Source organism: Crotalus tigris, unplaced genomic scaffold (genome assembly GCF_016545835.1).
Source record: "Crotalus tigris isolate CLP2741 ecotype Arizona unplaced genomic scaffold, ASM1654583v1 scf7180000017666.379230911805:20528666, whole genome shotgun sequence".
In the NCBI taxonomy this organism is placed as follows: Eukaryota; Metazoa; Chordata; class Lepidosauria; order Squamata; family Viperidae; genus Crotalus; species Crotalus tigris.
Window position 1 is genome coordinate 20336166 of NW_024096552.1, and position 26738 is coordinate 20362903.

The 26738-nt window shown below is 35.1% G+C and overlaps 2 protein-coding genes across 7 annotated transcripts in view; one reads left to right on the plus strand and one right to left on the minus strand.

The window, feature by feature from the left end:
• GLB1 (galactosidase beta 1) overlaps positions 1–8875 on the plus strand; it is a 49891-nt gene extending 41016 nt beyond the window's left edge. Inside the window, exons 14-16 of one of the 2 annotated variants that reach the window (XR_005556005.1) lie at positions 1219–1350; positions 4200–4254; positions 7521–7606. Coding sequence is in view for 1 of the 2 variants with exons in the window: in XM_039336962.1 (XP_039192896.1) it covers positions 1219–1350; positions 4030–4254; positions 7521–7766 (603 nt within the window). In the remaining variant the exon portion in view is untranslated. Of the gene's footprint in view, positions 1–1218; positions 1351–4029; positions 4255–7520 lie in introns of both variants that reach the window. The other variant, XM_039336962.1, reaches the window with a different exon arrangement.
• Positions 8876–15621: 6746 nt separating this feature from the next.
• CCR4 (C-C motif chemokine receptor 4) lies at positions 15622–24967 on the minus strand. 5 transcript variants are annotated; one of them, XM_039336966.1, is made up of 5 exons: positions 24426–24967; positions 22378–23530; positions 21664–21798; positions 19586–19677; positions 15622–18083 (listed from the first exon to the last, which is right to left on the minus strand). In XM_039336966.1, exons 3-5 carry the CDS (start codon positions 21721–21723, stop codon positions 17000–17002), a joined length of 1236 nt encoding a protein of 411 aa, XP_039192900.1. In that variant the 5' UTR covers positions 21724–21798; positions 22378–23530; positions 24426–24967; the 3' UTR covers positions 15622–16999. The 5 variants fall into 5 exon arrangements, with proteins under 5 accessions (XP_039192900.1, XP_039192902.1, XP_039192904.1 ...); XM_039336968.1 differs by lacking the exon at positions 22378–23530; XM_039336970.1 differs by lacking the exons at positions 21664–21798; positions 24426–24967 and having other exon boundaries at positions 22378–23859.
• Positions 24968–26738: the final 1771 nt, after the last annotated feature.

Genomic DNA, 26738 nt, shown 5'->3' on the forward strand with positions numbered 1-26738 from the left:
TGGTATTGTGCTAGACTGTGCTTTTATTATCTCATTTTTCAAAATTTCCCAAGCTTCTTGAGTTGTTTTCCCCTTGAGGATTCTCATCCATGGAATCCTTCCCAAGCCCTCTCTAAGTTTATTGAAATTAGCTCTCTTGAAGTCCAAGACTCTAGTTTGACTGTGTTCTATTGGTTGTGCTTCTATAATGTTGAATTCTAATATTGCATGATCACTTCCTCCCAGGGTTCCTATGGCTCCAACACCGTCTATCATTTCATCTCTGTTAGTGAGAATTAGATCCAAAATGGCTAATCCCCTAGTTCCATTCTCTACTTTTTGGGAGACAAAGTTGTCTGCTAGGTTTGCCAGGAACCTGTTTGATCTTCCACTTGGTGCGGAGTTTGTCTCCCAGTTGATGTCAGGGTAGTTAAAGTCCCCCATTACTATTGTGATGTGCTTCCTACATACCTTAGTTAGCTGACTAGCAAAAAGTTCATCTATTTCCTCTGTTTGGTTGGGTGGTCTGTAGTATACACCTATGGCAATGTCATTCCCCCCCCCTTTTATATTGACCCAAATGCATTCAAGACAGTTTTTATCATTGTTGTACTCTATTTCTGTGAAGATGTAGTTATTTCTTATATAGAGAGCAACTCCACCTCCTCTTTTATTTGGTCTGTTTCTTTTAAATAATTTAAATCCCTCTAGCTGTGTGTTCCATGTGTGAGTTTCATCCCACCATGTTTCCGTAATGGCAACAATATCGTATCTGCCCTCATTAACCTGAATTTCTAGTTCACCTGAATTAACCTGAATTTTGTTGTTATTCTGTCTCTCACTGATAAAACAAACCTATCATTAAAATGATAGACTTGATTTCTTTGTCAGTGGGCAGACATACAAAATCAGCTGGGAATCAAAAAAAAATTCCCCTCACGGTATCTATTTTTTTGTCAATTATTTAAATTTCCTGACCACAGAGGGTGGGGAAATTTGAACTTCTTCAGAAGTACTCATTTTATTTAAAAAAAACACCTGAAATATTTTGAATTATATAAATGACTATCATAATTTTGATTCAAGTCAGATTATGAATTAGCACAGTTGGGCATTAAGCACTTTCTAAAACCTCCCATCAAAATGCAGATACATCTGAAAAAAGCACTAGTGAAGAGTGACATAGCTTTTGTTCTTGTCTTGTTTTGGGTTTAATTTTAAAATATATTGCCCATTTAGATTCCCCAAGGGATTCTTGAAAGAAGGAAATCCTTGACATTGAACATAACTGGGAATGCAGGTGCCACTCTGGATTTGTTGATAGAAAATATGGGTCGAGTCAATTATGGACGATACAACAATGACTTCAAGGTATAGTTTCACCTGTCTTATATGTCCAGTCAGCTATAAACTTGCCAATTATTTGAACACAAAGCAGCACTTCTAATGCTATTGAGTGAACAATTATAGAGGTATAGTATTTAGAGGTATAGTTGAAGAAGAAAATTTTTTTTGAGATACCATTGTATCCCTTTAATTAAGAAAGGGATACTATACTTGACTAGTGATTCCAAAATCCCTGCTGTCTTTGGTGGACATGAGGATGATTAAAAATATGCATAATAAACAATCTGACCAAGCCTTAAATGCCACTGGCATTGGCCTAATGCAGGCAAGATGCAATACAGTGTTTTATGAAGAGATGTTATCTCAATAGGGACCTTCCTTTGGAAATGTGAACAGTTATTCAGATCATGTAGTTCTTATGGGCTTGCTGGAGGAGTACAGATCCTCCCTATCATCCTTTGTATTTACATTGTTATCTAAAATAAGTTGGAAAGTAGGAGTAGGTATATTGTTTTTGTTCTAATCATTGTAATCTGAAGACTTGTGGTCTGTGCCAACCCAGTTTTGATGTTGATTAGTTGTGAAGTAATTTTCTCATTTCTAGTTCCTTATTGTCTTTCAACATCAGGGAACAATTTTTTAGTAAGTTTGGCATAAAAGTTGGAATATCATTTATTTTACAATATCAGAAGTTTATTTTCTCCATGTCAACCCTTTTATGGGTTGCCTCTGTATGGATTGATTATGCAAAATATAGTCTGCTGCCAACCTTGATTTTGATAGCAAGGATTTCTTATCAGAAATACATTACTTTTATCAGTTGAATTGAGTTTAGCTTGATATTGTATATATATACCAGTATTATTATTAAAGAAGATATACAGATATAAATTAGTTTTAGTCTTTTTCTCTCTCTCTCTCACGCGCACCACTTTTGGAGGCAATCTTGCTGTGATAGCACAAACTACTATCACAGCAAAATTGCTTAGTGAAAAAAAGCAAAAAAAGAGAGCTTCATAGTTTTCTTTAAGGAACATAGCTTTCATGTGTTCAACTGCTTCACTACAGGATGTGGAAACTTGCAAATCATATTGTACCGTGAAACTTAAAGTGTAAAGGTGAGATCAAAATCCTAGATTAAATTTATCTTACAAAGAATCTCTAAAAATGGAGCTTTAGAGGTGATGCTCAGGTATTGACAGCTTTTGCATCTGAGCTATTTCTGTTAATGTTGTAAGCTACCTTCTAATGTTAATAGTAACACCTTTGGCTATTTGTGTAAATAACTTGGATAGCTTGAGGCTTGTGGTGGTTATTATATGCATATGCAGTAGGATTTCCCTCAATGATTCTATCACTTGACCAAGTCTTTTCAAATTGTTTGGACTCTTATATGTCAAAAACATGCCTCACTCAGCAGTCCAACCATTGCATTTTGTACCAGTTACAGGGTCTGGATCAAGCATGTCGCAACCTCACAAAGAATGCATAGTCCAATCACATGGTTACCATTTTGTTAACCACTATTGTTAGGTTTCCCTAACCAAGTCAGAATACAATTGGTATTCCAGATGGAGTTGATAGTATGCACTTCTGTTAAAAAGATTTGAGTTATCACTAATGCTTTGACTCAAGTAATGCACCCACATTACATTTCTGAGAAAGAATATCCTTTTCAGATCAAGCTATTCCCCAAATTCTCATTCCCTTGAATCCACTGACCTACAAAATCCCCATCTTATTCATTTTTAGTATATTAAGCCACATCTATCCCATCATAGCATTGTTCTGGCTATCACAGCTTTTTCTGATGTAGATACAGAGCTGAGTGTTATGACTTCAGCATGTTAATGACAAGTAAATTAATGACACCTCAAATTCCTAATGAACATCCCTTCCCAGGGAACTCATACATTTGTTAAACCATATCAGGGACAATATGCCTTGCAACAATCTAGCCCAAAGTTTTCAGTTGTCAAAAAAACAATCACCCATTATTTTTCTTTGAACAATTTCCATAGATAGAAGCAGAATCATTGTGCCATATCAACCACAATTGGTTCTCGGATTAAAAAAGATTCAAATGATATGTGACCAAAATAACCAGCTATAGACTTCCTACCCCCCAGTATATTGTAAGGCTATGGCTATCCCCATCCAAATAAATTGGTTCAAAGTGATAAATTAAGTTCAGTTGAAGAAATTCCTGTGCCCATTCTTTTCCATTTTAATAAATTTTGTTAAAAGAGAATTCTGTAAGAATTGTGTAATATAAAAAAGAAAAACCTTTAGATGAATCAGTTGCCTAAACTCTGAATACAAACTATATTTAACCTTGTTGAACATTGCTGAAAGATCAAACAAGATCAATAGGGTACCACTCCCTCTATCACTCTCCCATATGCCATTTATCTAATCATAGCAGAAATCCAGTTGAAAAATATCTGTATAATCAGTGTTTTTTTCCAGAGCTCCCAAATACCTACTAATCTCATGGGACGACCTGCACTAACTTATTGAAGTTTATGTAGTCACTATACTGAGGGTTTTCAAAATAAGGCTATGAGACTGCAAAAAACTCAGGTAGAAGGAGAGAGAGAGAAAGAGAAAGGGAGGGAGGGAGGGAGGGAAGGAGGAAGAGAGAAAGAGAATTCCAAAGCAATAAAACTCTTCTCTGACTATTTATAATACATTTATTTTCAGGGTCTGATTGCGAATTTAACTCTTGCTAAAGATATCCTCCTTGACTGGGAGATATATCCTCTGGACATTGACAGAGCAGTACAAGAGGGCTTGAGTCATAAGATATCTGGAAGGAATATATCAACATATGAAGGGCCTAATGTTTATACTGGCAATTTTTCCATTCCTAGTGAAATTCCAGATTTGCCTCAGGACACCTATCTCAAATTTCCAGGTTGGACAAAGGTACAATTTATTTTTTCATAAAAAGTTCATGTATAACTTCAAAATTCATATCAGATTTCTCATCCACCTCATTTATAGGTAAAGTGTAAGGCAGCTTAATTCGAGTATATTAACAGTATTGAGATTGTTAATTTCCAGTGCTAGGATTGAATGCTGCTTAATAATAGGAATATTTAGTAGGTCAACCACAAGGATTGATAAAGTTGGCAATATATGACAAAACAATTATCTTCAGGCTGATATAATCAAATAAAACTAAATTATGACTGTCTAATATCTATCTCTTGCAACTGGTAAACCTGTAGATATGTACTGGCTGAATTATGTTAATGTTAGTTATGGATTTGGGATATTTTTAGTACTTGCCTCATGTGCAGATTAATACTGAAATTCATATTCTGCCTTCCACACATACGTTCCAGTGCCCAAGACTCATGTGCCTTAATAGCTCTCATAACATAACAGTTCTTATAATTTTTCATTTGAGAATTTTTTATTGAGAATGTCAATGATTAGAATGCACAAATTGTGAAAATTAAAAAGTTATTTGGTCCATTATTTCTAATTAAAGGTGTCCTTGGGAAGCATTCCTTATGATATCTGAAGTTCAGGGAACTAATTCTCTGTATTATTTCAATCAAGAGAAAACCTTTCACCCCAGTAGAAAAGTTAATTTCTTTTCAATTGTATCTGTGCTGTTATGTCTCTTGTTCATGTGTTCTAATTTTATTCTTTTAGCCCACTAGTGAGATTTTTATTGTGCAATAAAAAGTGGCTGAAGAACACATAACATAAGTCCTCTTTCAGATTAGGCTATGTGAAACTCATATTTATTCCGGAGAACAGCTGTCTCTTTCATCATACTTGATGGCACCTTATTTGCTATTAATTACTTGAATAGTTTGTCATGCAATTCCATAGAACTATACAGAAGGCACTGTTCAGTACCCCTTCCTATATAGAAGTGAAAACTGTAAGCTAATATTAAAAACGGGGTCTATAGTAAGAGCTGATACTGGCTGATTTTTACTAGAGAAGAGAATATTTGTAATTCATGGTTGAACTAGGGAGTCCTTGATGCTCTCTGTTCTTGGCTGTTTGCTCACAGACCAGCATTACCTGATTAGGTAAATCATCAATGCTAGTGAGTATAGGATTTGCTTGCCATTCATATACAGTAGTTAACCTTGTTGGTGGAAGTGTGTTTTCTGCTCTGTAATTCCTTGATTAGGCTTCTTTTTCTGCTAGATTGTTTGAGTGGTATTAATTATCTGGATTAATTGAGAGGATGCATTTTGATCTTTTTTCCTTCCTTTTTTAATCTTTCTTTTGAATAATGCTTCTTGATCTAGAATGCCTACAGTTTTCAAAGGAAAAAGGAAACACTTCCTATACAACATCATCCATGAGTTTCTTGCAACTTTGGCATTAAATGCCTGACCAGTCAAATCTTTGCAGCACAAACAACACAAGCTATAAAAAGGATTATACTGCCAAACATCAAAACATATCAGAACAACCACAGATTATCACAACTACATGGCATTACCATAGCACACAAACTAACTAAATCCTTCCAGCATATTTTAAGTAAAACAAAAGATCCAGTAGTCTAAAAAGAAAATACAAGGATCATCTTCAACATAAAGTCTTACATAGGGCATATAGGCAAAAGACTAGTAGAATGCATCCATGAACACAACTAGCAATCAAAAGACATTATGAAAGTTTCTTAATCTCACAATATATGGACAGATTCAAATATTGATTCAGCTGGGAAAATATTAGCATCCTAGACTAAGCTAAATCCAAAAAAATGATAGGGAATTTCTGGAAACTTGGCATTCAAACAAATTAGCCATCAATAGATACATAAAGATAAATCGTATTTACATACTTCAGTATGTAAATACATACTTACATATTTACATTTCTCCCTGCAAAAAATGTTTGTTTCAAAAATCGCAAGAGCTTTATACCCAACTGGATGCCTGTAGGTTCCATAAGCAGGGCTTATGTAAGATTCCTCAATACATCTTTCCTTATTTCCCAGCAACTGGGAATTTCACCTTTGATGTAGAATTGGATATTGTCATCCTGTGTAGTAATCACTGATCAATTTATATTTTCTTTGTTCTCCCGTTAAGGTCAACTAAAGTGTCATTGGGACATTGAAGTTTAATTTTTATGAGAAAGTGCTATATTATATAGGTGTTTATCTAAGTACAATATTAGAATTTTTGTCATCAGTAATTTATTTTTGAAATAAGAAAGTCAGATTTATAATGAATATAGTAATTTAAACAAGTAAACCTTTTTCTTGCAGAGGTCATTTTAAATTCTTCTTTTGGAGTGAATTGTTACTTACAGATTCTATTTTTGTTTTTTTTATGTATTAAACAAATAATAGAGAACACTATATATTTTAGCTTAATGCTGCAAAAGTCTTATCAATCTCCTGCCACACCCACCCACACCAACACATACATACACACAAACAAACAAAACAGATTAGCAAGGGCAATTTTGTCAAAGCCACAGCAAGAGATAATTTTGATAAGAATGTTATCTAACACTTTGTGGAATGTGATTTAGCATATTTACAGAACTATCTTAAAATGAATTTTACTCTTTAAAAGGTATAGAAAATGTGCATAAACAGAATGAGCTGCCAAAAATTAAAAATGGGATTTGCAAAGGCTGTTTGCACAATAACTTGGTTGAGTTCCTTTTTTTAAATTGTTTCAGTTTTTCTTGTTACAAATATTGTCTAATCAGTATAATACCCTTCAGTGATTCCAAGAACAGCATGCTAGCATAGAGGTTAGAGAGATGGATTTAATTTCTGTGTAAGAAGTGATCCAACTAATCAGTGCCTTTGTAGGCACTTTCTATCACTCCAAGTCCCAACTCCCTTCAGTGAGTAGATCCGTGTTTCTTGTTGACAGCTTTGGGATGTGTGGACATTCTGGTTGCGGAATCCTGGAATCTGAAATTTATACATCTTAAAGTTGCTAAGGTTGAGAAACTTTGCCATAGATGACTCATTTGGCTTCCTGAGCATATTTGAAGCCATATCCAGTAGTGCCCTATATAATCCTACATATATTCCTCTGGTTGCTTCTTTAATAAATGCTCCAAACCCAAACCCTGATATCACTGTTGGGGTGGGAAATTTTGAATTCTTAATTAGAATTTTGTTAGATTTGATTTCATATAAATGTTGCAGTCAGGATAGCTAAAATTATATATTTTTTCCTTTGCAGGGACAAGTCTGGATTAATGGCTTTAATTTAGGACGCTATTGGCCATCCCTTGGCCCTCAATTAACATTGTTCGTGCCTAGAAATATCCTTGTTTCATCTTCTCCAAATAATATTACCATTCTAGAGCTAGAGAGGTCTCCTTGTGGCATCCAGAATTGTTTGGTGGAATTTGTGGACAAGCCCATCCTCAATAAAACCCTTGACTATGAAGGCAATTTTGAGAAGCTGTTCTCTAAGGATTTATGACTGAATCCTATGTAATTCTACTTGATTTACTGATTGTTGAGCCCATCAAAACATTCTGATTCAAATTTTTGGTTAGTAATGAGAAGTGTTACAATTCTAAGAGGTTTTTAACTCCATGAAAATGAAGACATATCTTCTGTGATTGACATTGATGAAGACTCCATTCTATTTAATTGATTTTTTCCCATATTAAATCAAAATGATAATTTCTTAAAATTGTCTGGGTGTTACCTTAACACTCAAATTTAACTGGATATTCTTAAATGTACTACACTGTGTTTTCCTTGGACAATTGTAGCTTTTCAGAATAAATATGTTTGGTTTTGGAATATGTTAGTGCTTTAATATGTCCATGTGCTAAAATTTATGAAATTATTAATACTAAATGCATCATGGTTCCCCTTCATCATAAAAGTCTGAAAATAAATGCATAACCAAGGTTAGCATAAAATCCTTAATTACAAAAATTGTTGGTGAACACTTTATTTTTATTATACTTTTAAAGTATACTTAAGTTTGATGGTATCACAGAAGGTGAAATTACCTAGCTAATCATCATCACAAGACTAGCCATTCTGGAAAATTCTCCCAATAGTTTACATGCTCAGGATGATCTACACAGCAGATTTTTGGAATTGCCAGAAGCAGAAGTGTTTCTTGATGTTCCAGACATGGCTACATCCCTGAAATTAGCTGTGGCAATATTATCTTTATATATGGATGGGTTAGTCACCAGGAATCAAGCTTGCCTTGAGAAAAGTCTACTATATATGCTGTATATCTTCTGCCCCCAATACTACGGTATGTCCAAAAGTAACTTTGTTAAGGAAGCTGTTCTATCCTTATATGAATGTTAGTTATTTGTCAATGAAATGTGGGAATGGTTTAATTTACAGAAAAGCTGATTTTACATACCCAGCTATATTATTTGATTGTTCCAGTATTCTTTGATTCCCATACTGTTTTTCACAGTAGCCTCAAATGATTTTGTTTTAAAAGTGAACAGGATTTGTAGCATTCCATTAAATGGTAACTATTCCCTCTGTGTCATCTCTCAATATTCCCACCATTAAAATAAATAAAACAGTTACTTGCAAAAAAAAAAATAATCCCATTATTTCTGTGTACTTTAGAGTCAATTTTGCTCCTTTCTTCCCTGTAGATTTCCCTCAACTTACTATACTTTTATTCCTGGGTATACCGTTTGGGAACTTTATTTCTTTCACAGACATTCTATTGCAATATCACAAGATCCATCCAGGCTTCTGGAAACTACCATGGCATTTGGTCCTAGCAAGCAATCAGGGTTTTTCCTTCATGGCTTTACAGAGCAACAAATGTACATGCTTTCTCAAGTATATGCGATAACAAATATAGAAGATGAGGTGAATCTTCAAACATGATGTATATTGAGGTGTGGTATGCTCATCTGATGCACCAAGAATCTTGTGTAAAATGAGTGAAATTGCTCTGCATGCAGACTTGAATCCAGGCAGCAGTTGGTGCTTTACATTTCACAGCCAAAATATGTTGGGGAAAAAGCTACAGCTAAAGTATAAAGCAAGATCCAGTTTAGCATAGTGGTGAAAGGCACTTAGCTAGAAGCAGGAGGTACTGACAGTTTGGACAGTTTCTCTCAGCTCTGGCAAGGAAGCAAATGGCAAATTATTTCTGAATATATTGCCAAAGAAACTAGGGACTTGTAGTTGCCAGAGTCAACTCTGATTTGCAAATCAAACCCCCAATTTAAAATAGCATTTCCAGGAAATAAAAGCACACTTCTCTTACATTGGGTAAAATTACTGCTATCTATGTGGACAATGCTGAACTAGATAAACCAAGAGTCATTTATGTGTATTATTAAAGAACATTAGGTTTAGAGTGGCATGAATTCATCCTGCAACATTTGATCTGGAATGGCTGAAACTGGGCTTTTGATGTGCTAATCAGGTGATTGCTTATAGATGCCTTATTCCTTATTGAAGGTTATCAAGATGAAGTCTAGAAAGAAAGTTTGTAAAGTCAAAGACTGAATATTTTAATTTTCTCTGTTTCTTTGTATCTATCTGGCTTAATGCTGGTTATAAATAATATTTGATATTCTGAGACTGAATCAAGATAATCTGCAAATATTTATAGCTTAATAAGAGGAGGATTTTGGCCAAAGAATATTTGTGTATTTTGAAAATAATACTTTGTGACCTTAGCTTTTCCATAATTTATTTGTTTATGTATTGTCATATGTCCAGTGATGATCTTTCTCATTTTAAAGAGAATTTTGGTGAACAAAATACCTGATATCCAAGAAAATAGCATTTGATAATGTAGGCAGAATGAGTATAGGACAGGTTTCTGACTGCTCTCTGGTATACAATAACGAATTTGGAATTAGGAAGAGCCATAACATGTGACCTATCCAACTGAATAATTCACTGGATGCACACATACACACATATCCCTACCCACCCACCCCCCCCGCAAACTGGGGAAAAAACGAAAAGAAAAAGATAATTATTTCAAGCTGTTGGGTGACTGACAAAGTCAACAGTAAATTTTAAGTAAGTAGTTTAGAAACATATAAATAAGAATGTATTTCTAAACCCATCTGTAAAAAGGACTGCTCAAATGTCCTCTTTTTATAAACCTTGTGGTAGAAAAGATAGCAACAAATCAATGTGAAGTTAGAAGTTATTCTGTCTTCTTAATTTTTGATTTTAGACTAGATGCTCAAAGAGAGAGAGAGAGATTTCTCCATTTAAATTCCAACTTATGCAGCAAGAGTACACAAAGCTTTATTGAGGTACAGTAGTTAAGGATTGTGAAACTAAGAAAGCATGTTGTGGTCTCTGCAACCAGCTAAAAACCACTGCTGGGTGTGTATGTTTATAAAGCTGATATTCTAATAAATACTGCTGAGATCACTTCAAGAATTTAACTAGCTTCCATTCTTTTCTCCCCCCCCCCTTTATATTTCTGTATTAAATACAATACAGAAATGTCAGCAGCACACCTTAATTTAGCTTTCTATATTTTGTACTAGTTAGTATAATTTAGAAGTTTAAATTGACAGATTTATTCTTGGTTCTTCTGGCACTAACTACCCCCTATTCATTCATGACTATGAAATATAACTTATCTTTAATTAGTTCATATTCCTCACATGCAATAGAAAATGTACTAGCTTTTTTTTACATTATTTAAATTTATTTTGCAATAAAACGAAGCCACTGTAAAGTCCAGTGTGTAATGTAATAACTGAAAGCATTTACAAGCATAATTCCATTGTTCTAAAGGCAGGAATTAGTGGCAGAAATTTTAAGGAGGAAGCAATTAATTAAAATTCAGTAGGATTTTTGCTGATCCTAAGAAACTGACATTGAACCTGAAACAGCAAAAAATATCTATGTATTTATTTAAAAGACAATAATGGGGAAGTTAAAGTAAGAGCAGGAATTTCTCTTCTTGCCTCAGGCAGAAATTGAAATTTATTCAAATTGTTCTTCAGCACAATTAAATGCCATCCATCTATCGTTCTAATGCTATATAGGAAAAGTCTTAAAGGAAATGTAAAATGTTCATAGAATTTGGTGGCTTTCTGTAAAAAACAGTCTTGTATAAATACCTGGGAGCGAACCTCTTGTATAAATACCTGGGAGCGAACCTCTTTCTAAACAATGAGACTAATGACATATTATCCCTGCGTGGTACCAATGTAATGGTACCAATGTAATGGTACCAATAGTGTTAACAACCAAATAATATTAAGAGTTCAGCTTTTGTGTTTATGGCCATAAAAATATAATTCATCTTCTTTATCCATGTTTTCCTGATACATTCATGTATCCCTCTTTTTTTTCAAAGTAACACTTCTCCATTAACTGGAAGGCACACTTAGACATTTACCATTGAGTTGATATTTAACATATTAATTGAAAATAAATTAATAGAAAGCCATGAATAATTCTGGAGGCATGTTGCTCTTATAAGTTCCTTCCCACTGCCTACTTTCTGTACTGTTTGAATTATTTTGGGGCTCCAGCATTTGTTGACATACTGCAATTCTTTGTGATCTTGCTGAAAATCTATCTTTGTCTAGGTTTATGTTTGTTAAAAAGAATTAATTATATTTTCCTCTATGTAGCAGTAAATGGAGCTCCAATGATAGAGTGATGGATACAGATGTCTTCCATTTAGTCCTTGTGTAACTTGGCTGCCTTGACTATTCTTTCTGTTTATAATATCCCCATGTTCTCAAAAATTGGGGTGGGATTTGGGGAGAGGTACATTTTTAATGGTTTTATTATCTATGAGTCTTTAAATATAGTCCACCTAGAATCTATAAGCTACATTAGAAAGTAAAAAAAAAATGCTTGGGAAGTGGCACTGGCAAAACATTTCTGTTACGTTTACCAACAAGATATTTTAGATGTGTCCATGTACTTACCGCTTTGGCTAGAGGGGGCCTTCAAAAGTCTTGATTTCATCATAATACATTTTAAAAAGGCAAAAGAGTAACCAACTCCAAAAGAGAATGGCCTTTCCACCTTTCTTTTGAAAGATCTGAAGCAGTGTGTACATTTGATTTGGCAAATAAGAGCCAAAGACTGTTAAGCTAAAACCACAGAAATTTCTCTGAAACTTCTCTGAGTTTCATTAGTGAGTTTGAGCAAGAGATGATGCCCCAAGGGGGAAGGGATCTGTTTATAAAGGAAATTGCCAGGTTGGAGAAAAAGAGAACATAATGCTTTCAGTCACAGACTTCTCAATCCCAGTGCATAATATCACAGCAGTATGTTGTACGTCTTGTGTTTGCTTAAGGTGACCAATTTTTTTACAATGAACAGGAGGACACAAATAAATTGAAGAAAAAAAATTATTGTACATAAAAGAAACATTTTACTCATTGCAACAATAATACAGAATATACTATAATATGATAAATGCAGAGTGGGCCCCACGGATTCCAAAGCACCAGCCGTGCCAGCTCCGGTCCCAGAGGGCAGCCTGCCACTGACACACCCTGCCTGCAGCTGCCCCGCCAGTATCACCACCCACCCTGCGCAGCCCTGTATAGAGCGGGCCCCGCGGCTCCCACAGCACAGGGGGCAGCTGGCCGCTGCCACACCCTGCCCACAGCAGCCCCACTGCCCCTGCCTCTTGCGCTCGCAGCCATTATTGCCCTAGCAAGACCAAAGATCAAGAGAAAGTTACCGTGGCATCGCCGCTCCAGTTTCCTCCAGGTATCTTCGGGACTAACTAGGAAATGGTGTAGTTGGGTAGCAGGGAGGGGTGCAAAGTTCCTGCCAATTTGTCTTCGCTGCAGACAACTTGCATGTGCAAAGTTTGCCAGCTGCGCTCAGCAGCAATTTGGCGCGCTCAGCAGCAATTCCTATTGGCTCTCGAAAGCCATTAGAGGGAGTAGCAAAGCTCATGCAAAAATTGAAAAAAAGCCATCAAAAAAAGGTGCCGGAACGCCATTCTGAGCGTTCTATGAGAAAAAAAGCCCTGCAGATTAGTCTTCAAATATCGAAAAGGAGGACATGTAGGAGGACACTTTTTGAGGGAGGACAGAACTCACAAAAGGAGGACTGTCCTCACTAAAGGAGGAAGGTTGGTCACCTTAGTTTGCTGCTCTTTGATTCTCTCTTCAGAGGACAAAAATTTGATTTTGGTGGAATCTTTGGAACTTAGCAGCATAAATTCAGAGCTTGTTTGAAAAAAAATGTTCCACTATTCTTTGCTATCTACTCTGTTTCTGTTTCATAACTCTGAAGTTAATGGAACAGGATCCATAAAGGCATACATTTTCACCCATAACTCCCTAATCAAGGACAGAACAAACCTAGAACTTAAAAGAAATTTCCTGACAGTTAGAACAATTAATCAGTGGATTAATCAGAGGTTGTGGGTTCTTAAACACTGGAGGTTTTTAAGAAGAGATGGATAGCAATTTGTCTAAAATGGTATAGGGTTTCCTGCCTGAGCAGAGGGTTGGACTAGATGACCTCCAAGGTGCTTTCCAAGTCTGTTATTTTGTTAATTTTGCATTTACTGTTTTTCCCCCCAGATTGTTGCTTATGGAAATTGTGGTAATTTATGGGATTTAGTTTAAAAATAAAGTTATAGGAAGAGGAAGGAAATTAAAATATTTATTAGGAAAAATGATTCCTGTCTTCCTTCCACAAAAATATTTATGCTTATGATGCTGATAATTTGCATGTTTATGTAATTACTTCTTTGTTATCTTTATAAAAATGATACTACCCCCTCCCAAAACATATAGGAGAGTAAATATTGCAATGTTTTTGTAAATTCCCAAATTAAAAAGTTTATTGTCATTCAAAAGCTCCCAAACCTATTCATAAATATTTACTGGATACTATCTGTTCAAAAGATCAACTTTGCCTATGTATTCCATCCAATTCAGGCAATACAGTATAGTTCTCTTAAACTTCCAGAACCAAAAGGGAAAGTCCACCCATCCTTTCAAGTCATTTGAAATCCATCATCTTGACATAGGTTGTAATTGATAATTAAAAAAAGAGATTGGACTTCCAATGTGTTGTCACATTTACATTCATATCCCAAAGCAGTTGGTGAGACTCCAAAACATTCATAGATGAAGCAACCCCATTTTGTAAACTAGGATCCAGATCAAGTATTTTGATCTATAATTTTTTTAGTACAATCAAACTGGGTCATTTTTTCCTTTCCAAACTGTTCTCTGATCAACTTGAATTAGTAATATAATCAAGTTTTACATTAAATGGGAGATAGTTTCTTTCATTTTTAATCAATAACAAATTTCTGTTGCTATTGATAAAACAGCAGAAAGCATATATTTTTTAGTATTAATCACATATATAGCCTTAGATAAAACATGAAAACTGGCTAAAATAGTGGTTCTCTATCTGTGATCTGCAGAACCCTGAGGGGAATGCGATGTCATCACAAGGTCTGCAAAGACTTGAAGAAAAGTTATGATTTAAATATTGAATCTTTGTGGTCCATGGTCGTGGTCCATGGCCACACAAGGTATTTAAAGCAGGTCTATGGTGAAGAAAAGTTTGAGACCACTTGGCTACAGTATATATGTGAAGGCACTTATAGTTGTTCACCAACTGGGCAACATTTGGTCCATTTCATGAAATCAAGACCATGTTTCTTCAATTAATGTATCTATTGGAAACTACAGTAAACTAAGATTCCTGGTGGTTCTTTTTCCCCACATGGTGCCCTCTGAATTATATTCGACTTCAAACCCTGTGGAGTTCAGCAACTATACCCTATGTATTTGCTAAGTAAAAATTATGGGAGTTATACAACTTAGATGGAAGGCAACACACTGAAAAAAGTTCATTTACTGTCACTGTGACAACTGTATGAAATGGCATAACATCCTTTGCATGAAATGGGCTGGTATTTTATCTACTTACTGAGGAAAAATGGCAATGTTAAATGGCTTTATGGCATGAAATAGATACTTTTGGCAAGTCATAATCAATTTAACTTAGTAGTGAAACACATTTTCAGAAAAAAATGCTAGGTAGATTGTACCAATCTTAATTGCAAGATAATGATTCTTAGAGTAGGAAAACACTTGCTTTTGATATTTATATATTAGATACTGCAACAACTACAATCTTTTTTATGCTTATTTTGTTAATAACATTTTCCTTTGCATCATAGGACTTCTGACTACTGACCAGTAAAAAATGCTAATGCATGCAAAGACAAGTTCTCACTATAAATTTACGACATATACTTTCTGTAATCAAGTGTGATGTACATCCTTACTTCTGTCTGCCAGTGATGTATGACTATTTTTTTCATATAATTTGTATAAAGTCATTGATAAATCTTTCACAAAAGATATTTATTTATTTTATCATTAAAAGATAAAGAATAGAAATGTTAAAAAACATTCTTCAGAAAATAATACATTTCTTCTATTAACATTTATAGACAGTTAAGTAATACAGCGCTTAAGTTTCAAGTGCCCACAAAAAACAAAGGTTCTTTACATTTAAAAAGCTGAGTATTAATGGTGTTATTACTTGAAATGGCTTTACATTAAATGATTTCTAAAAACTAAAACTAACTTAATATAATATCATTATACTTATCTGAAAACATGACAGGAGGTTATGTGTTTGACATTAAAATAATGAATTCTGCAAAATCATAGTATAAGCTGTGAATAAGATAGGCAGAGTTCAGTGTCCCTGTCAACAGGAGAAAGTGAAGATCAGCATCATGGCCAAGGTTCTCCTGCATGCATCATGCAGTAACTTATAATACTGTGATATGTCTGTATACTTCATTTCAATTCAGTAAGGCATGAATAGATCTGTACAGCACTCTCATGAAAGGAACATGGCCTACATTTTGTGAAATGTAACTACATGTTGTAATTACATATGAGAAATTGAGTAATCTTAATTCCCTGAAAGAGGAAAGTAGATATGTTTTTCTGCTTTCAGATAGATACAGCCTCTAAAATAAATTCAACAAGCATAAACTATAATGATAGACTCTTGGACTATCTAGTTTGCAAGAAATTAAGATATCTCCCTGTTACAAGGGATTGTGGGAATTGGGGTAAGAAGGGAAAGAAAAACTTCCAACCCCTTGTCTGTACTAGTTATGCTGAGATGGAAGGGTGTTAGCCATGGCAAACGATCCATAACTTTCTCTGAGATTTATTTATTTAGCTGGGGTTTATGAAAATTGCCTTTGAAGAGACATCTAAAGGAAGATAAAGAGTTAACTGAAGATAATAATTCTGCTCACAACTGACACAACCACTTTGAAAAATCTTTGGAACTGCTGTTATTTCCAAGCTTATCTGCTGCCTCAGAGGACCCAAACTTGTGAACTGCAGAGTTGATTTGAAGCTATCTTAACTCTGAAAAGAGAAAAAAAAAACTTCCTAGATAGCAAAAGATATGTAAAACAAGTATCCTAATGCCATGACTAGAAAGGAAACTTAAAGAGTTCACATCTTTGTCAGAAATGTGACCATAGGACTGAAATGACAAATTGATGTATACTGAGACTTAAAGCTCTGTGTAATTGCTGCATCCAAGGCAAAATAGCTTTTATGTTTCCAAGTTGGATGGGCTGCTTTTCTTTTTCCATGTTAAAAATTTACTTGAAGCCATGCTTATTTGTTGGCATATCATAGTTGTCATTGTTCTGTTGTGTTGGTTCAACTTCAAGTGTTTTAGATTTCAGAATGTCTCTTCATCGCTAGTGGATTGAGTATAACCTGAACCTGATGACTCAGAATAGAAAGATTCATGGAACCCACAGGATTTACAAAGTATTTTTGAAAGAACACAGTTTTTGAAGAACAATCTGATATATAACTTGAACTTTTGTCCCATAAAGAAATAGATGATTGGATTCAAACAGCAGTGAAAATATGTTAGGATTTGAGTCACCTGATCTGCATAGTCCAAATTTTTGCTGATTTCACATTGTCCAAGAATACCCACATCATCCAAACATTTTAGAAAAAGTATAACATTGTTAGGTGTCCAACACATAAAAAACACGACCACCACAACAAAGATCATCTTCACTGCCTTCTTTTTCTTGTTATTTCTACAGTGTAGCAAGGTCAGAACTATTCTTGCATAACAAAAGGAAATGATGATGGAGGGCACAATGAGGCCTAATATGTTGATTTCCATACAAGCAAAGAGTTTCCATGCTGTGCTATTCTTATGGTACACTAATTTGCATTCAGTACGATTATAGCCATTTACTGATGAGCTAAATATAAGGTCTGGAACAGAGACATTGATGGCCACTAGCCATACAATAAGACTAGTAAGACTGCCATAAGTGGCAGTTCTTGCTTTCAGTGAAAATGCAATATGAACAATGGCAAGATACCTATCAATACTCATGAGCATGATAAAAAAGATTCCACTGAAAAATCCAATCTGGAAGGTCCAAGAGACTATTTTACATAAAGTATCTCCAAATACCCACTTATCAGCCATGAAGTAAGACCAAAAAGGAAGAGTAAGAACAAAAAGCAAATCAGAAATGGCAAGATTGAGTACATAAATATCTGTCATGCTTTTTAACCTCTTGTACTTCAGTAGTACCAAGACAACAAGAGTATTGCCAGTTAAACCAAGCAAGAAGACCAGTGAGCAAAGAGTAGGAAGGAACAATGATCCAAAGTTCCTTACTCCATCTTTGATGCATGGTTGAGGACCATCATAATCATATTCATAATCAATAAATGAAGAAGATTCCATGCTGATGCTGGCTGCTTCAGTGATAGACATCATTGGAAACCTAAATGAAAAGATTAAGGAGTCAGCACGGGAATTCATAGCTTTCTATTCAGAGGAATTAAGGTTGCTATCTTACACATGCTTATTCTGGAAGGCCCACTAAATTCAGTGATATTGGTTCAGAGTGATGATACATAAAACTAGACTGTCTGTATTATAATTTTAAAAAAATCACAAAAAATACAGATTTGGAAGATATGCATTTCAGAGCCAAAACAGAAATTTCAGACTGAACAATGTAATTACCAGTGCTCTAATATCATTCCTGAGTAGAAGAAACTATTCCCTCAGTCACTGGATTACAGTACACAATCTGGCTTTGCTACTACAAAAAAAAAAAAAAATGTCCATACTTCTGTCTGCCTTACTAGAAGCAGATGGAGTTTGTTCAAGGCAAGAGAAAAATATATATTATAATTGATTATAATGTTTCAGCACCTTGTCTGGATGTTTCTTGATTTCATTCTGCAGACCATGAGACCAGTTTTTGCCACTTGATCTGATGCAAACTGTTGAAGAACTTGAACATTCACCCGTTCATAGTCCTTAGTTTAATAAAATATTGTCCATTCTTGAACTTCAGATTCTTTGTGCTGAGGAGGCTACATTTTCTATTGAATAATCAACCCTGTCCAACTCCTGTTGCAATCTTCTCTAATTTTCTATTTCTCTTATCTTATACAATCTCCTGCCAGATTAAGAATTATCTTGCCCTGAAGCAATAAGGTATTCACTATCTTTTTTCTAGTCACGCATGCAGATCAAAAATTCACTTTAAAAAAAATCTGATCCTCTTACTCACATGTAAAGAATTGGTTCCAGAATTTATGAATATGCTTTTTCCACACTTTATATTCACCTGCTTCTGGATCTTTTTCTTTCTTCCTTTAATTTTACAGTTGTTTTAATTTTCTGAATTTTTACCATAGCACAAATATATTGATCTCAGATAATATTTTTTAAAATACTATTGCAAGTTTTACTCATTTTAATCAAACAATTAATGAAATGCCAGGATATTTATGCTTTCAGCATTGTTTAAAGAATAATGCTACACTATATAATTAACAATTGCAATTCAGTTTTATTTTTATTGCTTCTGCATATCCCTTTCATCTCATTGTTCCTCTTATTTTCCTTTTCATTACCTATATATCAATGTTGATTTGCATTATATAAATCTTACTCCTAGGGATACTAAAATTTGGAGAAAAATCCATTAAGTGCAGCATGATGATCTTTAATGGATTCCAACTTACTTGTATGACATCAGGTTAGAAAAAAAGACTACATTAAATTCTGTATCTATTACACAGCAACAAAAATCATATTGATAATTCCTATTAGAGGAAAAAACAATGAGATCTAATCCAACTCCTTGTAATCAGTGGATTTATTTCTAAGAGGCAGAGTATCATAAATTAAAATTTATGAAATTAAATCAACTTCATAAACAAAAACCTAATATATCAAGCTGAAACTTGTCTAGTTTCTTCATCATACCTGCAGAAGTTTAATCTGGATTGGTGAAATGGACGGCTCGGTGTGGTTGAAGGATTGGTTGAAGATTCTGCCAGTCCTATCTTTAAGAGTCCCTGTGATTAATGGTAGCAACAATTGTAGATCACAGTGCAAGGAGATCTTATCTCAAAGGAAATGAATGTGTAAGTTTTGTTGATTTGCATATTACAGATCTTATGCCTGATCACTTTAGCCTTTCATGAAAATAAAAACCTATAATTCATTGTTCTCAATCCCACACACTTTTACCTGGAAATAAATATTGTTGAACTCCAGTAGATTTTCTTTTGAATAAGCATAGATATGATTAGTTTGTATATGTTGTAGGTAAACATCCATTTATAGAGTTATATAGTTCCAAAATATCCTTTAAATGATACACAGTTACTTCTTAGAAAGCTTAATTCAGCTCAGAGAGTTTTCTGCAGGCAGTTACAGATTTGTGCTGTAAGTGCCTTCATTTTTCCATGGTAACATGAGGGAACTGATTTACAAAAATGTAAGTAATTTTCCATTTTTCAAATCATTAAGCACAATAAGAGGTTCATTGTTTAGAAAAATATGGTTAAAAATTAGTAGAGTTGGACATAAATTGTGTTTCCAATTTTTATTTTTTTTCCTCTGTAAAGAATAAAATTGAAAAGACAAATTCTGTGAATTTCTCTAGAAAGAAGAGAAATTTGCCAACAATGTCCCAAGAGCAGGATTTCATCTTAGCTGTGAAATTAGTACCAGTATCACAGTGAAAGAACGGTCTTTGAGAGAAGATGTCTTACACTTTCATTTTGGGAATGTATTGGGAATATAACATGATCATGAACATGAGAACTGCCAGATTACCATACAAGTTATCAAATAGTAATTCAGAAACACTATTCAACGACCATGTAACTAAGTAAATGCTAGAATGCCATATATTCTCCACTGTAAATTCTTCAAATGCCTCTTTTTTTTGGTAAAAAAAAATCTAAAGCAAATTCTATTCATTAAAGATGGAGTTAAGAAAAAAATACAAGCAATTTTCTCTGTCTGAAACTATTCCACACTTAACATACATATATATATATCCACGAAGATAAGAAATATCTTACATAAGTGTAATGTACCGTCTGCCTAAGGAAGTGGTGTAAATCAAGTGAGATAGACTGCACAACAGTTAACTGAAGAGAAACAATTCATTGAAGTACACGTTACCTTTTTGTAGATGAATGGAAGAAGCCTCACTAACTCCCTCTTGTGAATAGAATCAGGCTAATGCCACACATTCACCGTTTTCTACACTAGGAACATTATCTAGCTCTTAAGAAAATCACCTTCTATTTACTTCAAAAAGTTTAATAATTATATGTATCATTAAACTTTTTTTCTTTCTAAAGTCCCTCTTCGGGTCTTTTCACATCCTTCTGCTATCAAAGCAGATTGAAAAGAAGACACCCTGGTTATGCATGATGTTTAAAATTGTAGTAACTTAGTTCATTTAAGATTGCATTTCTAATTGTAATTAATACTAATACTTGAATAAAATACGATCTGTGCAGAAATCAAATTGTATTGAAAAAAAATCAAAGTATTTATTGTTTTAAAAATAATTATTTTCTCAGAGACAATTATGTTACAATATGAAGGACACAGGATTCTGGACAGCATAGCAAGTAAACAAACTATCCTAGGTTTTTTTAGCTGTCAAATTATGATTTTTGTTTTGGACTGAACCATTCTTACTTGAGCTCCTAAATTATTCTCCAGCCTTTCCACACTGTTTCTAATATAACACGGATGTCAAACTCTCTGCATCATGTGATGATGCAACTGGCCCGCGGGCCAGTTGTTTGACACCCCTGTAATATAGGTCTATTTCACGGTGCAGACTGCTCACTGATGAGTTTCAATTTTGGAAAAAAAAGAAGTTTGGTTTCATAATTATCTGACAGGGCTAAATATATTCCGTTCTGAAATAAATCCAGACTGGATCTGGATGTATAATTCTACCTAGCTGAAATTTTCAGTCAATAACTTTAAGTATAATATATAAATTGTGTTTAATAGTGTAGTTGACTCACATGAAATAACTTCCTGTATTTTTTTTCTTCACAGTCCAGAAATATTAGATTTCCAACCATGAAACAAGAAGATTCAAATTATGTATTTGAATTTTTTTTTAATGACGTTGGATCTTAAGTTCCACAGAATATTACCTGGAAAAGGGAAGATAAACAAATATATTCCTACAATGATACCTTACCCAAAATGACATTTTTTACAATGTTTGGATTTTACATGTTACTGATAAGGTGTACCACCAGATATTGTAGTATACCTTAATAGTAGCTTGTGTAAAATCCAATATTTTGTGAGACATATGGTATATTTTTTTTTTCTTTAATTTTCTATCACAAATAGGATTTAAGGAAAATTTGAATCTTGGGGGGGAAAAAAACACTGAAGAAAGGATGCAGAATCTAGCTTGAGAAATATATTTAGTTGGTATCAGTGGCTAAAGCACAGAACTAGGAAATTCAACCCTTTCCTTGGGGACCCTGGATACCAGTAGGGCATCCTACTGCAAAAGCATGGTTGTTGTTCAACCAATGCAGCGGTAAAAAAAAAATTGATGTAGCAGAAAAAAGAGGACAAAAAGTGGCAATGAGAGCTGCATGAAGAAAGGAGTGTGAACACACAGATACACACATACCAAATTAAACCACGAAAAGTAAATGAGAGAGAACTTCTCCTTGCTATTTGCACCCTGAGAAAACACCCTCACAAACATATACCTTGGGTTGGGATCACCCTCCAACAAGTTTTTTGGAAAGCTCCCGGTTGCAAGCTGGGCTGGTACACGCTTGCCTTGCAAACTTGGAGACTTGCACGAAGGGAGCACGAGCCCAGCTGGGGTGCTGAGGAGGAAAGGAGGAAAGAGAGAAAGAAGAGGAGGAGGAAGAAAAAGGAGAGGAAGCAGAAAGAGGAGGAGGAGGCAGAAGAAGAGAGAGCACAAGAAGCAGGAGGAGGAAGTGGAGGAAGGACACTGAGCTTATATGTTGCAAGTCAGTTGCAAGTGTAGCCGCTCGAGAACCTTTGCACTGAGCAAGCTGGCTTCTGCCCCACCACTCTCCCACTCCTACCCAGACCCCTGCAGATTTTCTGCATGCCTCCAGTTGCGCAGCCCAGTTCCTAACTGGCCACGGACCGGTATCGGTCTGTGGCCCAGGGGTTGTGGACTCCTGTGTTAGAACAGAGGTTCCCAGACTTTTTGGCACAGGGGATTGGTTTCATGGAAGACAAATAAATATACTACAAAAAGAAGCACCAGTCTTCAAACTCAGCATATTTCCCAATAATGCTACCAAATATTACATGGATTGCATCAAAATCCTTAGGAAAAATGTCGTGAGTGGCTGCAGTCCAGAGCTTTGTATATGAGACATGTTCCAAGAAAAAAAAAAGTAAATTTCATGAGAGACTAGAGATTTGAAGAGTGCACCTTGCTACTTTTTCTTCTGGTAAATGCATTTTCTGGTAGGTCACATTTATGTACTTCTGTTTGTTAAAATGGAATTGAAAAAAACAAAAATACATCACAAAACTGAGTGATATAGTTTGATGAACTTTCAAAATTTTTATATCTCCCACAAATGAAATCAGATATCCATCTATTCAGATACTTTCTTTGAGGAGGCCATATTTGAAATAGAATTTTGATGAATCAGTTTTAATCCTAAATCTGTTGATCTTAATTTAAATTATTATTTTGAGTGTTATTTCAAGTTTCTTTTTCATTCTTCTTTCACAGAATTGTGCAATTATTCGCAGGCTTATTCCTTCCCTCGTCTGAAGATTATCTGTAAGGTCCTTCGTGCCCATGAAGAAGAATGACATGGTTGATATAGGAACTGGAACCCAAATCTTGGGAACAGCAACTGAAAAAAACTTGAGAAAGGGCACAGATGGGAGATACGATAACATTTTTCTACACACACCCCCAATGGAATGTCACACAAGATCTGTTATCCATCATTAAGAAGTAACCATCATGAAAAATGTACGTCCAAGCAGCCTGCAGGATTCAAGCTCAATTTAAATTGATTTTTTTTTAAAAAATAATCCCTCATATTTTGGGCCAGCTCCATTTCTTCTCTGCCGCTTGCAGCAGAGCCACCTTCTGCTAGCAGCGCGATGCCCATGGCACCTGCTCCCTTCCCACCCCCCTTGCCTTTCCCTTGCTTCCCCTCGCCAGGGTGCCGCTTCTTCAGTAGGGACTCTCTTTGTGTCTCTCTCTCTCTCAAGGGCAGAAAGAAGAGAGGGAGAGGGAGGGAGGGAGGGAGAGAGAGAGAGAGAGAGAAAGAGAGAGAGAGAGAAGGGAAGCACAAGTGTCTCTCTCTGTTTCTCTCTGTCTCTGTCCCTCTCTCTGTCTCTGTCTCTGTCTCTGTCTCTCTCTCTCTCTCTCTCTCTCTCTCTCTCTCTCTCACACACACACACACATAAACACACTGAGTGGAGGAAGAGAACTGGCAGACCAAGGGCAGAAGAAAAGGGAGGGAGAGAGAGAGGGAAAGAGAGAAGAAAGGAAGGGAGGGAGAGAGAGGGAGAGAGAGAGAGAGAGAGGAGAGGGAGAGAGAGAGAGAGGGAGGAATGGAGAAAGAGAGGGAGGGAGGGAGGGAGAAAGAGAGAAAAAATATATATGAATATATGTGTTTGTCCTTACTGGACTTTTAGTAAAGAACATTTAATAAATATTTTGATTTTTTTTAAATTAAGAGATGAGGTATGGGGATAATTATGCTGTATTTAAAGATGGTAGATAAGCTACTAAAATTGTTTTTACCTGTTGGGATGAATGAGAAAGATTTTTTCCCCTCTTTCTCCTGTCCTTTTCTTCCTCCACCCCCTGCAATTTTTTTCTTTTTTCTTTTTCTATTTGTAGTTTTTATAGTTTGTACTGGCTTTTTATTTCATAAATATGAGAAGGACTTAAATAGACATTTGTAGTAATATGTCCTTAGTCATTGCAGGGTGCAAAAAGATGGCTACCCACATGTAGCAGTTTATTGTTTTTATAGCAGATCACAAGAAGCAAAAGTTTCTACATGGCAATAGCATTTCATTGGTTAAACTCCCAACCAATCCTCAAGAATATAGCAGCCAGAGGCCAGAAACAGGGAATAGTTGGCAATCTCATCTTGTTGTCGGCAAGCTCACTGTTATCAAACAGGCAAGGTCACACAGACCTGCACACTTTCACATCGCCATGGTGATGTGAAGGAATGAGATAGATACAGAGAGGAGGGGTACACAGGCTTTGGAGGGGCAGTGTTCTGCACATGACCTTTGCCTGTCTCTCACCTCTACAGACATTGAGTATTTTATTTGAAAGTAAACTTCAACCCAGCGTCTTTTTTTGGGAGTTCAAAATGTTTTGTTGCATGCAGAAATAAAAATTTGTTTTCTTTGTACCTGTTCATTGATTTCATAAATGCAACACACTATAGTTTTTTTTTTATACATAACACAAAGGTAAAAAACAATATATGCAGTGTTATCTTCATTTTAGATGTCAAAAGGGTTTTGTGGTTCCCAGTGTTTTCTTTTCTGTGGGAAACAGGTCCAAATGGCTCTTTGAGTGTTTAAGGTTGCAACCCTCTGCAATGTGCAGAAAAACTAATTAATCAATCCAGGAGGAGTGGTTAACTAGCATCTTCTTAAAATCAATCAGAGATGAAGTATCCATATCCTGACTAAACATGTTATTCTACTGTCATATTGATCTTATTATTAGCACATTTCCTCTTACATTTAAATGAAACTTGAGTAACTGTAACTTATGCCCATTGTATCTTGGTTTGCATATTTAACTGAAAACTTATCAGTGGCTGAGATAAAATTTAGAAAGTCAGATTACTGAATTGATGAACCAAGGCAAAAAGAAAAGAATTTAAAAATCAAAACCAAACACCAATGTTATGAGAAATCTAAAGAATGGACACTTTCACTATATTGTCACATTGCTACTTAAGCTGGATTCAAAACAGAACATCTGGAGGGCAAAAAACAGAAGTGGTTAATCCGTCTAGTTTGCTAGCTTTATTTAGAACTTTTCTTTGCAGGTTCTCTGTACTTTTTGAACAAGTTGGTTTATTTCTCCTTTTACAATTTGTCGTATAATTGAAATAGAGTTGGATCTTCCTTCTTTGCCAGAAGAAATCTTCCTTTCTCATCAAAGTTGGACAATTCATAAGAATAATTATATAGTGTTTTTAATTTTTTAAAATTTCTGCTAGCTCATCTTTTTTTCTTTCCCTGTTTTCCCCATTTTATGAAAATATATATAGTAATTTCAAAATATTTTATAGTCTGATTACTTAATACAGTCATGTTTGTAAACAAATGCTGCAAAATATAGTTGTTGCTGTCCAATACTTGTAGCATTCAAGTGATCTGAAAAGCTCAGGGTTGAAGTTTCAGAATTTCTGAAAGAGAGAGGTAATAATAATAATCAGAACAGAGCTGGAAGGGACCTTGGAGGTCTTCTAATCCATCCCCCTGCTCAAGCAGGACACCCTATACCATTTCAGACAGGTCACTGTCCAGTCTTTTCTTAAAAACCTCCAGAGATGAAGCACCTACAACTTCCTAGATCTGTTTTGCAAACTAGAGTTTAATATAATTAAGTTGAACCAGCATGATGGGACAGATTTATTTATGGAACTCATGACAGATAAGGCGTGATGGCAGTGCCATTGCTTTTCAGGCCTAGCAGTCAGAATACTAGTGGGCTTCTTTGTGCAGTTGGTTGGTTACCCTGAGAATATACTGCTAAACTAGATACGTCAGGGATCTAATTCAACAGGACACTACTTACCTTCCTTCTAGAAATATTTAAATAGAGGCTGGACGACCATTTGTTGGTGATGCTATAATGTTGGAGTCTTACATTTGGTAGGAATTTAGATTGAATAATTTCCAAGACCTTTTCCAACTCTAACTTTCTTTGATTCTGTCAAACATATCCTATTGGATTATGTGTTGTACAATCTGAATGTACCCTGTCTTTTCCTTTTCAATGCCTAATCTCTTGTTCTGGTGGTAAAAGTGGATGGTGGAAATACAGTATGACAGGGTACCAAATTTTTCAGTTGTT

Coding starts and splice junctions, on each gene's coding strand:
- CCR4 (XM_039336968.1), bottom strand. CDS start 21,723: ATGGTTGGAAATCTAATATTTCTGGACTGTGAAGAAAAAAAATACAGG. Junction 19,678..21,663: donor AATACAGGAAGTTATTTCAT/GTGAGTCAACTA, acceptor CATTAATCACAG/GGACTCTTAAAGATAGGACT. Junction 18,084..19,585: donor TCCAGATTAAACTTCTGCAG/GTATGATGAAGA, acceptor CTTTTCATTTAG/GTTTCCAATGATGTCTATCA.